The sequence below is a fragment of the Pagrus pagrus genome (assembly GCF_965226575.1).
Source record: "Pagrus pagrus genome assembly, chromosome: 13".
NCBI lineage: Eukaryota > Metazoa > Chordata > Actinopteri > Spariformes > Sparidae > Pagrus > Pagrus pagrus.
The window spans coordinates 8,311,713-8,325,295 of record NC_140197.1 but is presented as its reverse complement, the minus strand read 5'-3'; the positions used below and the strand labels follow the sequence as shown (position 1 = coordinate 8,325,295).

Here is a 13,583-nt window from a genome sequence, read left to right as displayed (position 1 = left end):
GATCACAACATTTTATAAATAAGCTGCTCTGTAAGGGTTTTGATTCAAATGGTGTCTGTTTGTTATGTTGTTGCCTATGGTTTCCTTGCTGAAAAAAACTGATCTTGGTTCATTTCTTGCTGCAACGTAACCTGACATTATCCAGTAAGGCCCTGCATTGGCCACATACATGCAAGTGCACATTCTCGGTACATTACTTAGTAGCATCATAGTTCTACTGATTAACTCAAGATTGGTGTGGCATAAGAAAAAGCAGTTGCCACCGTGACAATATTCCAGAGTTGGAAAATCCTGTCTCTTTGAATTAAAGGCCATTGTGCAGTGATTTGGCATCTGATGGGCCTTTATACACATCAGTTTGTTTTTCCAGGTGGACTGGATCTGGCTCATCATACCCTATTATAAGTTTTAAGATTCTGCAAATGACATTCCACAACCTTAAAAAAAATGAAGTTTTGTGAAACAATTTAATTGGCTGATACCTAAAAAAAGAGTGCTGACATGTGAGGGTGCAGAAGGGACCACAAGTGAGGAATGAGGACAAATGTAGAAGTCACACTGCCACTGTGACACTTGACGCTGGTTGGGGCTTGATCATAAAAACAGACTTCACTGCAAGGAAAGGATCATTTTACTTATTATTTTTATTTTAAAGTTTTCTCCAAACAGTCATAAAATGGTAGAGCATAAAATCAAATAAACAGCCTTCTTCACTACTGCTTCTCCCACAAAGGGATGTAAGTACTGAGTTTGTACATTCTGTTTACATTAGTCTCTCAGTTCATCAGTTGTATTGAAGTGCCCTTCATTTAGGATGGCTAAGAAAGGGCAAATGACCTTGATTAGTAAGAACAAAAGTCAAAACACATTCAGGCTCAGTGACCCCAATCATCATGTATATCTTTCCTCATCAGCTTGAACTGCCTGTGTAAATGTGCTGACCAGAAGGCGCCAACAACAGGATCAAAAACAAAACTGCACCAACAGCCACCATCTCCCACCAAACCTGTGGTGGCTGTGGCTCAGGAGGTAGACTAGGTCTTCAAGTATCCTTGAGGGGGTAAACTGAAACCCAAATTGCTCCTGATGAGCAGGGTAGGCACCTTGCATGGCAGCCTCTGCCATCAGTGTGTGTGAATGGATGAATGTGACAAGTGTTGTAAAGCGCTTTGATATGCAAAAAATGCAAGTCTGTATATCATCTGACTAGCAGATCATTTAAACTGCTGGATGAAAATACATGTAACATCTTCGAAGCCAAACCATTCTAAAAGTTATTACTGCTATTTTAAAAAAAAAACTTGATAAGCTTATCACATCTCAGATCTGGGCCCATATTTGTCAAGAATCTCTAAATCACTCCGAAGAAGTTCACATCCGACTAAAAACACTCCGAACTTGGAGCAGGATTTGAGACCAATGATGACTAATGGAGAGTCCTACACTGCCACAGTGATGCGATGTCAGCGTTTTATGACACTCACAGCCATGAAGTGGAAATTACGAAATTACAAATTGGACTCATTCTTGGTTGGAGTTCCCTGACAGTTGCAGTTAGAAATATTAAACAGTGGTAATATTCGAAATGCATAAAAAACTTGCACCAGTTTCTTTAACGTGTAAGGAGATTAGGGTTATATACTCCAAAATTCATCCACCGTCCAATTCCCTTTTAAACTCTTTTCCTGTTTCCCACATGCAAGCAAAAATATTATAAGCCTGCTATTATTTGGAAACACATAATAGATATTTAGCAATAAATGATACCAGTTGAAATTAAGTTGAGATATCCTTCATTATGTTGGTGACATTGAGGATGTGTCTGTGCATTCTAAGGAAATTCACAACTTCAGAAATGTTTATTTTCTCATAGAAATGTTACTGTAGCTCATCTGCAGAGAAGCATCACGTTGTGGACATTGCTTTCTGAGGAGACATCATTCGTTCTCCTCTTTTAATATTAATATCACAAAATTGTGGAATATGTCCATTACAATGTATCGAAGCCCAAGGTTACAACTATAAGAGGTATTTAGTTTGGTATCATACTGTATAAATGGATTGAGAATCTGAAACCACAGAATGATTGGCATTTTCATATACGCTTTTTCAATTACGTCACAGAGGCATGGTCTTTGTTTAACTTCGAGCCTACTGTGTAGTATTGGCAATTGTTATTACCTCCGCCAAGGAGCCAACAATCTGTGTCCATTTGTTTGATGGATCTAGGATTTCACAAGAATTACTGAACAGATTTCCAAACTTGGATGGAGGTTGGGCCTCGGCCAACAGTACTTTAGTACTATAGTACTTTTGTTGTGGATCCATAAAAAAGCGACGAATCCAGGAATATTTTTCTTACCATCTTTAACAATGTGAGAGTTTTTCAACATTTTTAGGTGGCTGGTATCTATGAGGGAGTATAAAAGGGGACTGTTGGGCCTTGGCGGAGGTATGCGCTCTACTGCCTTTCTAGTTAAGAAATAAATTAATTTTGTGATTAGTAATATCTTTGCATGTTTAACCTTGTGTGTTTAAAGTTGTCTGCTTGTACTATTAAAACACTTAAAAAGTGGTGCTACTTTATGCATTTTGAATTTTAAAAATGCAGAAAATAAGGCAACCGACGGGGAAAACTAAAGTATATTTCATAATTTGGGTCAGTGTAAAAAGCTTCATAAATAACCCTCAAGTCAACTCTAAAGGAGTGTTTGAACTTTCAGCGTGACACAAAGGAGGGATTCTGAGATACTTAGATATATAGTAAGTGTTTGTTCTTTAGGGGTTCTATAGTACTCTATACTTTAAAGTTTATTGTTGCCCATAAGTACTCCATTTGGCATTTAAGTAGTGCATATGATCCTGATCGTGGAGAGCGTTGTTTTCTGAGCAGCTGCCAAAGAAGCTCTGGATCCTGAACTTAAGTGGCCAGTTTCACAGTTCTGCCAGCCAAAATAATAGGAACATAGTAAAACCTCTTCTTCCTGTTATTCGTCACTATTTATGATGAATTCACTAGACAACATAAATGGGGATTAAAGGAGTGCTTCAGCTATTCAAGTAGAGAGACTTGCAAATGACAATTTATATAAAAACAATGAAATGCCCACAGCAACTCCACTATCCAGGTTTGTAACATAGGCTTCCTGTTAATGGGAACTAGGAGCTGCCAAGCAAATTCCAGGCAATGCTGATGACATCACTATGACAAAATAGGGGTTAATTTCTCAAACTCTGAAACCCCCATACAGAGCCACAGTAAACATCATAAAACTGTTGTTCTAAGGCTGAGTAGGACTCCTCCTTCTGATAGGTAAACTGTCTAAAATTAGTGCAGGGCTGCTTTAATAACACTTGTACTAGGCACTTGGGTGTAGTGTCTTTTAAGCTAATTGATCAATTTAAGATCTGGAGGCAACCCAGCACCTGGCTGTGCAATCAGTTTTCCTCGACCTCAATTTCAATGTAAGACTGTAGTTTGAGATTTCTGCAAATAATACCCATTTCAGATCAAGCAACCTCACTGCACATTGCTCCAGTGTTTCTTGGCAAACTGGAAATGACATCTCTGACACCCTCAACTCTAATCACTAGAACACTTGGAGCTAATACTGGCTTTCCAAAAAGAGGAACGATTCTCACTGCAGCTTTTGTTTTCAAGTTTCAAGGTAACCCAGGGAAAAAAATCCACAATAGAACAAGTCCAGTCTGAGCAAAAATGAGAAACAATATCCAAAGCTTCAAGGCGGAACAAACAAAATCATCAGAGCCTTGGAGCTGAAAGCACTCCAGAGTCAAAGAGCAACACGACTAGCAGCCGGTATGGGGGAAGCTCAGGATCCTGTGGCGGGTGTGGGAGGCTGTTTGGGAGCTGTGAGAGAGGAGGCATGGAAGGATTCAGGGAGGTTCTTGGCGTACTCCACCAGCTCGTAGGAATCTCTGATGTCTGTCAGGCCGAACCAGAAGACCGTCCAAACCCCATTAACAAAGCTGCCATCACAATGTTTAAAGTACCTGGACAGACAAACAGACAGAGAGATCGCATGTCAAACTTCACCATTTATTTTGAATTGATGTAACAAGAAAGGGAGCAGAAATTTGAATTGCCAAAAGACAAGTGTAGGGCAGTAGGTCTTGGGCACACGGACTGTGTTTGGGAGACTTCAGACGCTCCTGATATTTTGCTTCATGTAAGTGCTAAAGAGCTGGTGAGGTGGAAACATACATAAAATCAGAAGGCAATCACTTGCAAACTGTGTTTAGTGACAACAGTTTAACAAAACGTTCCTGAGCCCATGTAGTCATATCCTTAATACAATCGTGTTTCACAAAGGGGTGAACCTCACCTCATCCTTGCTTGTGAACCACTGAACTTTGTCTTTGACATGTGTGGCTGGCATTCCATTCTCCACTTGCACAACGTAGTGTGCCAACTCTACAGTATACGTTATCTCACCACATTTTAATGAGCCTCCCACCTGTTTATTCCTCTCCTCCCTTCTTTGCTGGGAAAATACTACACAGACAGGCAAAGCCAGTTTCAAAGAGACAGCGTTGATGGAGCTGAAGCGAACTAGTGGCTTAGTGAGGCCGTACTGTTTTTCAGTAATGATGGCACGTTTCCAGATCTGACCTGGAACGATTCCACAGATCATGTAAATGCGGCACATGAGGTTACCTAAACCTTTTCCTTATTTTTCTTATTCCTAGACTTTATTTGGCCGAGTAGAATCTGTTTCAAACAGGTTTCTTTTAGCTTCATTGTGACTTCACTTGTGGTTTAATCAGTGGTGCACTGAGAACTGTTTGTTATATCATAAGATCCCTTTTGTTACCAGAAACGCAAGTCTCACTCAAGGAGGAGTCTCGCTCTAAAATCTTGCCAGGTGAGTTGTTACAGTTATTGCCTCATCCAGATTGTCAAAATCTGTTAAAGAGTCAGCCATGGCCTTGGAAATGAATTCTTATTGGCAGTTCCTCTAAGTAAACTCTTCCCTCCAACTTTCACTGTCTTTCTGTTACAACTCACCTGTTGCGAGATTTCAGAGTAAGACTTGTGTTTCTGGTTACTAAAAGGATCATATCATTTAACAAACCGTTCTATCTTTGAAGGAATTGTTTCTGTAATGTTGTCAGACACTTGTCAGGCCAATGCACATCTTCTGCAACAGCCTAAAAATCCACTTTTTCAAACTACATCTCCATAACCCTTGTTCAGGGTGTCTACAGGTATCACACCTTTTAGTTTAATGCTTTTTAAGAGTTTTCTAATATTTTAGGGGGGGATGGTTAGTACATATATACTAACCACACCTTTTATACTTTTTAGAAAAGTTATTATCAGCTAAAGGAGTGCGTTGGGTGTGATAGAAAGGACAACCAATGAGAAGGGCCATAGACAAATCAGGCGATCTCATCCACCATTAGAATTGGCCCTCAGGGGCGGGTGTTTAAGAAATAGGTAGAGACCCTTCAGCATAAAAGCAGGAGCACAGAAAGAACTTGTTTAGTTTGCTCCCGGGCCTGAACTCACTGTTTATTGGTGTTGCTGTCTTGTAGAACCCAATAAACTCCTTTGTACCAGACTCTGCACCTCTCCAGTGATTTTCTTTGTGCTTATTTCTTGACTCCAGCCTACACTGAAGAGACTACAATTTGGTGAAGTGCCAGGACTCATTTGGTCCATTCTCAGTCCCTTGGGAAACAAACCTAGCCATTGTCTTATTTTTAAAAGATGTCTAAGCACTTTAAAAAGGGACACGCCCCCAGTTCTTGTTCCTACGTGGTTCAGATGCACTTACTGTAAAATGATTTGGACAAAAGTATCAGCCAAATTGACAGAACATAAAAGTCTCACCAGGGGTTAATCCTGTTGGTGGCTCTGGACCTCCAGAACAGTTTGCCTAGGTCCTGTCTGATACACTCCCACAGGATGTGGCTGGTGCCCTGACCCTGCTTACTGCTGCTCACCACAAACTTGTCGAGGTAGGGAGTGCCGCTGTTCACCGGCTCCATGGTGATGATGGCTGCCGCACTGTAGCTGGAGAGACAGAGATACAAAACCTTCAGGAGGGAGGCTGGCTGGCCTTAGATCCACATATCTGACATATTTACACCTACAGGCCTTGGTTTAATGAGAAAGACAGGGTGCAGATTATAACGCCAACACTGATTTGGATGTATATGTGTATGTGTTTTTTTTCTTGGAGTATTTGCGCACACCCTTCAGAGAGGTAGATGGAGTGCAGTCTTCCTTTCAGAGAGTCGATGTAGTCTCGCCTCAGAGTTTTATCGAACGACTTGTTGATGAGAGCCAGCAGACGCTCTACATCAATTCCATCCAGAGAGCTGTACCTGCACACACATACAGACACACACACCAAACAATAATTTACTCTAAAGGCAATACATGAACCGCTATCTGTTTTTTTTTAACTCAGGAAGGAGGAAGACACTCCACTCTTTAAAGGAGGTAGTTTGGATTATGACTTGAATGTAGGGTCACGGGTCGGATTACATGTGTCTGTGTGTACGTGTGTTAAGTACTTACCGGTGAATAGGGTCTCCGTTTTTGAAGAGTGTCCCAGACCCTGGGGGGAAGTACAGACAGAAAGATGAAGCAGTTATAGAAAATCAAATTAAAATATAAACTCATGTCAGTCAGTGTTGGATGGTCAAAATCACCTCCCCACACACACACACACGAACGCACACACAAACATATGGACCAGTACCTTCTTGGGTTACACCTCAAAATAGAGAGCTCTCCACGTGCGTTAGCGTGCACTCACCTCTGTGGCTGAACAGCTCAGTGAGCAGCGTGTCTGCGGAGGTGATTACTGCAGAGGACTCAGTCGGCAGCTGATTGAGCAGCCGGGCTATGGTGGTCACTCTGCGGCGCTCTACAGCACTCAGCCACGCCGCCATGGACAGACCGGGCAAGTCGCTAGGCAATGACACTGTACCGAGCACCTGTAACACATATACAGAGTGTTCAGGAGAAGTTATACAGCATGTGTGCATATTCTGCACATTTAGACTTCTGTGCACTTAGTCAGACTGGACTGCTGCTTTCCTTACATCACATTTGCAATCTGTCTGACTTCAAAACCTGACAATGCAAACAACACAGTATTTAAGTGATGGTTTAGTCATCTCTCTTGCCTTGCGTTCTTGGCTGCGTAGGCCTCCTGAGTTGTTCAAGAACATGACTTTGTGGGGTTGCAGGGCTCGGGAAATTGCTGCTGTCACCTCTGTTGGGTCCAGCATTACCGAACATCCTTGCCCGTCCCTCCCCACCGGACAAACTAAAGGGATTGTCCCGCAGTTCAGGCTCCACTGGAGGAGGCTGGTGTCCACAGTGATGGAGGATGGAGCACTGCAGGCAGAGAAATTAATTAAAAAAGAAAATAAGACACTTTTTTTTGTTTTTATCTCTCAAGCCATGCCCAATACTGATGATGAGGCAGCTGATGGTAAGTCTTTGATATAAATTGGTGAGGAGTGATAATGATTATAAACATTGATGATTGGGTTGGATGGTGATGGCTGGATGTATTTCAGGTTTTAGGGTTATGTATTTTATGTGAGCTTGTGTGGTAGATTTTGGCATACATTTTGGGAACAGTAAAGTTGAAGTTCAGGCACATCAAGTTACAGTTTAGTCAATTGCTGGATTCTACCGGCTCAATGAATGATGGCAACTCTACATTATGCTTGTGATTTCTTTTAATCTGTTTTAACTGATAGAAATCTTGCAGTAATGAACACATGAGCAGCTCCTTACTGAAAAACAACTAGAAACAAGTGTGAATGGGTGGACACAGCACAGCATGGCTGCACACCTACAGCTGGGCTTGGATTGATAGACGATGCCATCTTCCATTTGGCTGACAGCCATCGACTACTGAGCCCTGTACTATCGCAACATTGTGATTTAACAGGTCTCTGACCAGAGAGCACAAAAAAGTAGTCTGTTCCCTCAGGAGTTGTTGGCGTTTCTGTCATGTGGGAGGGAAAATGTTGCTCCATGCACTAATGTAACATCACCACGTGTGTAGACATGTGGTGCGAGGCAAAGTTGGAGGTTGGAGACAGTTGGAGGTTGCCATCAGAGCGTCAATAGAAAAGAGTGGTGACTACAGTGGTGTGCTAATGAGCAACTCCTGCCGCAACTCCGAAGATGATCATGATAAAGATAGACAGAAAATAGCGAGCTTCCTAATAAGTAACCTGGTGCTTTGGCGTGTCTCAACCCTCACCTGCTTCCATGTGGGGCTTCATGCAGCAGGAGGAAGGACTCAGCGGAGAACAGTGGTAGGACAGTGGCCGAGTGCTGCTGCAGAGCCTCGGTCAGCTGCTGGCTCCGCTCCACCAACCCTCTGGTGCACGGAGACCCGGCGACCGGCTCCTTGGGCCCCATCTCTTTGTGCTCAGACTGGCCCATCACCACCACAGGCTTCATATCCATCCGCTGCAGGAAGGAGAGCCCAAAGGCAAGGCTCTGAACCATCTCTCTGCTGTTGAACACTGAGCTGTCCACCTGGAAGACACAGAGGCAGAGAGGCACATACATAAGACTTTAATCGACACTGTCTCAAACTTAGTTAGGCTTGCTCTGATTTAACAAGGATACAGTTAGTTGGGTTTTTTTTTTCAATCACTTGTAGTCAAATTTTTGTGGCTTCTTCTTTTAAGCTTCTTATTTTTTGTTTGCAGCAGCTCAGGACTGATGGACTGATGTGTCCTGACTGCCTTTTAGGTGTGTTTCAAGTGTTATGAAGTGTTATGAAGTGTCAAAGTGTTAAAAATAACATTCCGTTTTAATTTTGAAGTACAATATGTTGCCCAACAAATGTCACATCATTATGATTTGTACTTTTTTTTGTCAGTGAAAATAAACACTATGATGCAAGAGTGATTATCCTTTGTTTTATTTTTACCATATCTTGTAGCCCTTAAACAATGGAAGATTTATTTTCCCCTAGAAGTTGACATAGAAATGAGATGGTCCTACTATGTCAGTATTTTTGACATATAAACCCACCATCCAGCTGCTGAGTGGTGTCTGAGCTTTATATTATGTGGATATGATGAAATGTTTCCCGCGCCTTACCTCCAGTATAGCAAAAGCTGTAGACTGGGCCGAAGTCGCTCTCTGAAACTGGGTTAGCCAATACCGAGCCTCCCGGGGGTCTCCACCGACTTCGTTGAGAAAAGCTTTCACGTCCCGATAAATTAAATTCCGGTTAGCCTGCACATGTCGGTCTGTTGCAGAGAAATATCCCACATGCTCCTGCTGGGCCAAAGCCGCGGTTTTTCCTCCTGCCCCGGCCGATTCAGAGCTCATCATGCGCGGCTGCGGGCCGAACATCCTCCGCTGGCGTTGACCGCATCCCCGGGTCAGAGCCGGCGGAGACGGACCCGACAGATACTTTCCTGCCATCACTACGGCTCGACAACCGGAGGAACTGCTGTTTACTTTGGCCATGTTGCGCTCTGACAGAGTTTTGAGTCCCTCGGGTTGGCTGCGGAGGTTGTGGAGCACTCGGCCGGGGGCCGGCAGCTCTCAGCAGCCGTGAAGAGTTTCATTGAACGCGCCGCTCCCGCTGCTTCTCACATTTCATCAGCCCGGTTCATGGGGCGGGTGTTCCTGCTAACTCTGACCCGTCTGCTTCATTCTGAAACTTGCATTACTGTTGGAGAGAAACACTTTGAGTAAGTCAAAAAATAGATGATCTATTCTAGGTTTTTGATATGTGGTTGAATATTCTGCCAAACCACAGACAGTGGCTGGAAAATCAGGCTACTGGCAATATTATTTTAAAGAAAGAATTATAACAGGGACATACTAACCTGTTTATTCGGCTAGTGGTTTAGTGGTGTTGGGAAGGTTACTTAGATTGTGCTTATTTTTATTTATTTATTTATTCATTCATTTTTGCATAGGCATAGTTTGCAGGGAGACAAGGAGGCACTGAGGCAAACTGTTGTATTACAGTATAATGTGTGGATGTTAATGCAGTAACACAAGCAGCACTATTGAAATGTAATTTGTGTAATTTATGCAACCTTTTGTTTTTGTTGTTTTGGTTTGTTTAAAAAAGTGGAATTCCTGCATCAATTATGAGACTACACTATAGAGCTGTGTGCTTAACCCCTGAAGTTCAGTAGGGTGTGATGCAGCGATCAAGCTCGGCTATCTTTGTAAAATAGGTCAATATTTGTTAAGACTCACGTTTAAAGCCCTGGTTCTTGGCAATATTAAACCCATACAATTTCAGGGCCACCCTCTGGTCCCTGCCCTGGGTGCATACAGTTCTTCTGTCTTAAGCCGCAGATCGAGGTCAATTTGGATTTTCTTCTACAGAATAGTTGAGTTATGACCTGCTGTGTTGCTCTTGACTCACAGGGATGTAGTGCCAGTGTTATACCACTGGGAAGTGCCCTTGTCTTACTGGCCACACTGAGCTGTGATGATGACTGTGTCAAAGATTCCTCAGTGGCCAGTAAGGGCATCTCTGTCTTTCTGACATTTTAGCTGTCGTTCACACACTCTACTGAAGAAACTCTGTGACAGAGGGTGCACTCACAGCTAGTGTGATTGTTTCAGAACCACCATGCTTTAAAAAAAAAGTTTTATCAGACTATGAATTCGTCGGATAACATTTTCGTTGTACGGCAAAGTTTGTGTGAGACTCATACTTTCCAATCAACATCTCAGCGCCTCATCATGTTTTCATGCTGACTGTCTTTACATCTGTCACATTCTTGTGAAGGTGATATCTCAGGAATGCCTTGAGGGAATTTAATTATATTTGGCACAAGCGTCCCCTTGGACTCAAGAATGAACTGCTTACAATTGTGTGATCAAAGGTCATTGTGACAGTTCACATGATAATTATGATAGGACTTTACACAAATGTCTAATTGGATGAATTGATGAAGTTACGGCATTTTATATCCAAAAGGTCAGAGGTCAAAAGCACTGTTACATCATAATATTCTGCTAAAAATGTTCTGCCCACTTTTCAATGCCATTGCTCAGGACCTTGCAACTTGACTAGAGGCATACATCCACAAGGTGGCAATTACATTTCTTTTAAGCATGACTGCGATTGTTCCGTAGGCTTAACAACTCTTTATTACTGTCACTATAATGGCAAAGGTCAAATGACTTCAACAAAACTATCTTAACCCAAATCACGATCTTTCCCATAAGTGTTTTATTGTTCCTAAACCTAGCAGAACCTTAACGATAGCAATGTCACATCATTAAACTTTTCAGGTGAGATGATGTCATCCTGCTGATATTGGCGTCAGATCAAGAAATGTGTGTGTGTCAACCTGGAGGCCATGGACAAGGCACAAAGTCTTGGCAGGCTCACTATTGGACCCTATCATAGTTTTATTTAATCAGAAGCAGTGCTCATCCATCAAGCCAAATCCTCCTGCATCTTTTGTCCTTTCCCGCTATTCCTGAGATGCCTTTTTCTGCCCCCAAATCCATAATAACACTGAAACCTGCCAAAGTCAAACTGACAACCAGCTCAATAACTTTACCAGCACTCCCATCCGTTTAGCTTTGTTGTGCAAAAATGTGCTGACTCTTTTGGTAAGTTTATACACTTTATGAACTTTAGCATGACTGCCAAAGTTATTTATAACTGTTTTTGGTTGTCACTGTTGGATGACATCATGCCTCTGTCTCTGTTCCTTCCCTATCTCTGTCTGTCATCAGGCGGGGCACAGAGGACTACATCTGCCCCGGCTGCCCTCTGGGTAGCACACACATCACACCAATACACACACACATGCACGCGCTCACACACACAAACACACACACACTCAGTCAGGGTAGTGCAGAGGTGCACGTTCTGTATAATCTTCAGGAAGTGATTAGGGGGTGTGAGATCAAAGGTTTTGTGTGACGGGAAAACATTCCTCCCTCCGTTCCCCTTCAGGGAGAGAAGGACGGACAGTTTCCTCATGTTTAACTCCGACTGCCCCGGCTGACACTCAGACGGCTTTTACGCTACCAAAAGCCTTGAAAAAATCAAGGATAAAAGAAAATCAGTTGAATCAGATTGTTTCAAGTGTTTTTAAAGGGGAAAATATTTTTAGTAATAATTTCTAAACAAATGTCAGCACCCTCGAAATTCTTACGACAAGGAAAGATTCTTCGAAGAGTACGGCAAACATTACCTAATGTGGGGTCAACATCCATAAAATGTAAGATAAAGAAAATTACCATAAAATTGTACTGTGTGGTTCGGTCAAACTTTTCCTTACACCACAAAGATTAGCCTACAGTAGCCTACACATACACATGCTGTAATATTATAACACTTACAGGGTTGCTCTTCTGCTTGAACAGTAGTTTTACTTTCATTAATTCCAGTTGGTTTTCCTGACGACACTTTTACTTCAAGGGGAACTTTTACAAATGGAAGTTTGTTCACAGGTCTTGGGAGGTACCACTACATTTGTTAAAAAATTGTACAAAGCATTTTGTGTCCAGAGAGAGCTGTGTGAAGTCTGATAAACTGCCTCTAGTGATTGTAAGTCTGACAATATTATAGGAGTAGAAAGCTAAATCGCTGCAGTACTCTTAACATTTTGATTGTACTACTTTTACGGATAGTGGAATATTTTTATGTTGTGGTGTTGCTACTTTTACTTCAGTAAGGGACAAGAATACTAGCAAATGGAAAGGATTTTAAGTTTTTTCTAAAAGAGACAGGAAGTATGTTTGTATGTATTGTACATAATCATGGTGCTTCATGTGGATCTGGTTTTCCCTTTATAATGTACAAATATAAGGAGTAGTAAGCAGATAGTTACCATTTACAACCATGCTTTCTTCATTCGAGTAGAGAACATTCAAGTCAGTCACGTGTTACATATTTATTTTATTATTATATGCCAACTGACAAACATGACCAACATATGCACTACACTCAAACTCATTTTCAGGAAAGCCATCTTGGAGGATATCTAAAGTCTATTAGGGCTTTTCATTTCCTCTGCCAAAGAGGTTACGTTTGTGCCTGCGTCTGTGTGTTGGTTGGTTGGTTGGTTGGTTAGTTGGTTTGTCAGCAGGATTACACAAAAAATATGATGGATGGAGGATGGGTCTTGGCCCAGAATATACCATATTCACTTTTGATGCAGATCTGGATAAATGGACTAATGGGCGATTTCTTTTCACACTTTTATTAACATAATAATAATTTATCAGGCATCCATGGATCTTGATGAAAAAAAAATCAGGCATATTTAGGTGGCTGGTATCTATGAGTGAGTACGATTTGAAGCAGATCCTAGATCTGGTGATCTTAAATTATGGTTAAGCAGTAACAGGTGATTGAAAAGGGTTAGGGTTAAGGCTGTCAAGTTTGATACCGGATTAGGCTTGATTGAATTAAAGGTAACTGTTGAGCCCAGGAAGAGGTATGTGCTCTACTGGGCACCCTTCTTGTATTAAAAGTATGACGGGAGATAAAAATATAGAGACAGAAGTGCTAAAATGTCTAAACTTTCAAATCAACACATAGATGGTTAAAACAGCCATTACCGGAAAA

The 13,583-nt window shown here is 41.9% G+C and overlaps 1 protein-coding gene across 1 annotated transcript; it reads right to left on the bottom strand.

Annotated features, from left to right (window-relative positions):
• Positions 1-626: 626 nt before the first annotated feature.
• nags (N-acetylglutamate synthase) lies at positions 627-9,601 on the bottom strand. Its single transcript, XM_084371376.1, has 8 exons — positions 9,116-9,601; positions 8,262-8,542; positions 7,165-7,378; positions 6,792-6,972; positions 6,551-6,590; positions 6,223-6,354; positions 5,858-6,040; positions 627-4,014 (listed from the first exon to the last, which is right to left on the bottom strand). Exons 1-8 carry the CDS (start codon positions 9,488-9,490, stop codon positions 3,834-3,836), a joined length of 1,587 nt encoding a protein of 528 aa, XP_084227502.1. The 5' UTR covers positions 9,491-9,601; the 3' UTR covers positions 627-3,833.
• Between the last annotated feature and the right edge of the window lie 3,982 nt (positions 9,602-13,583).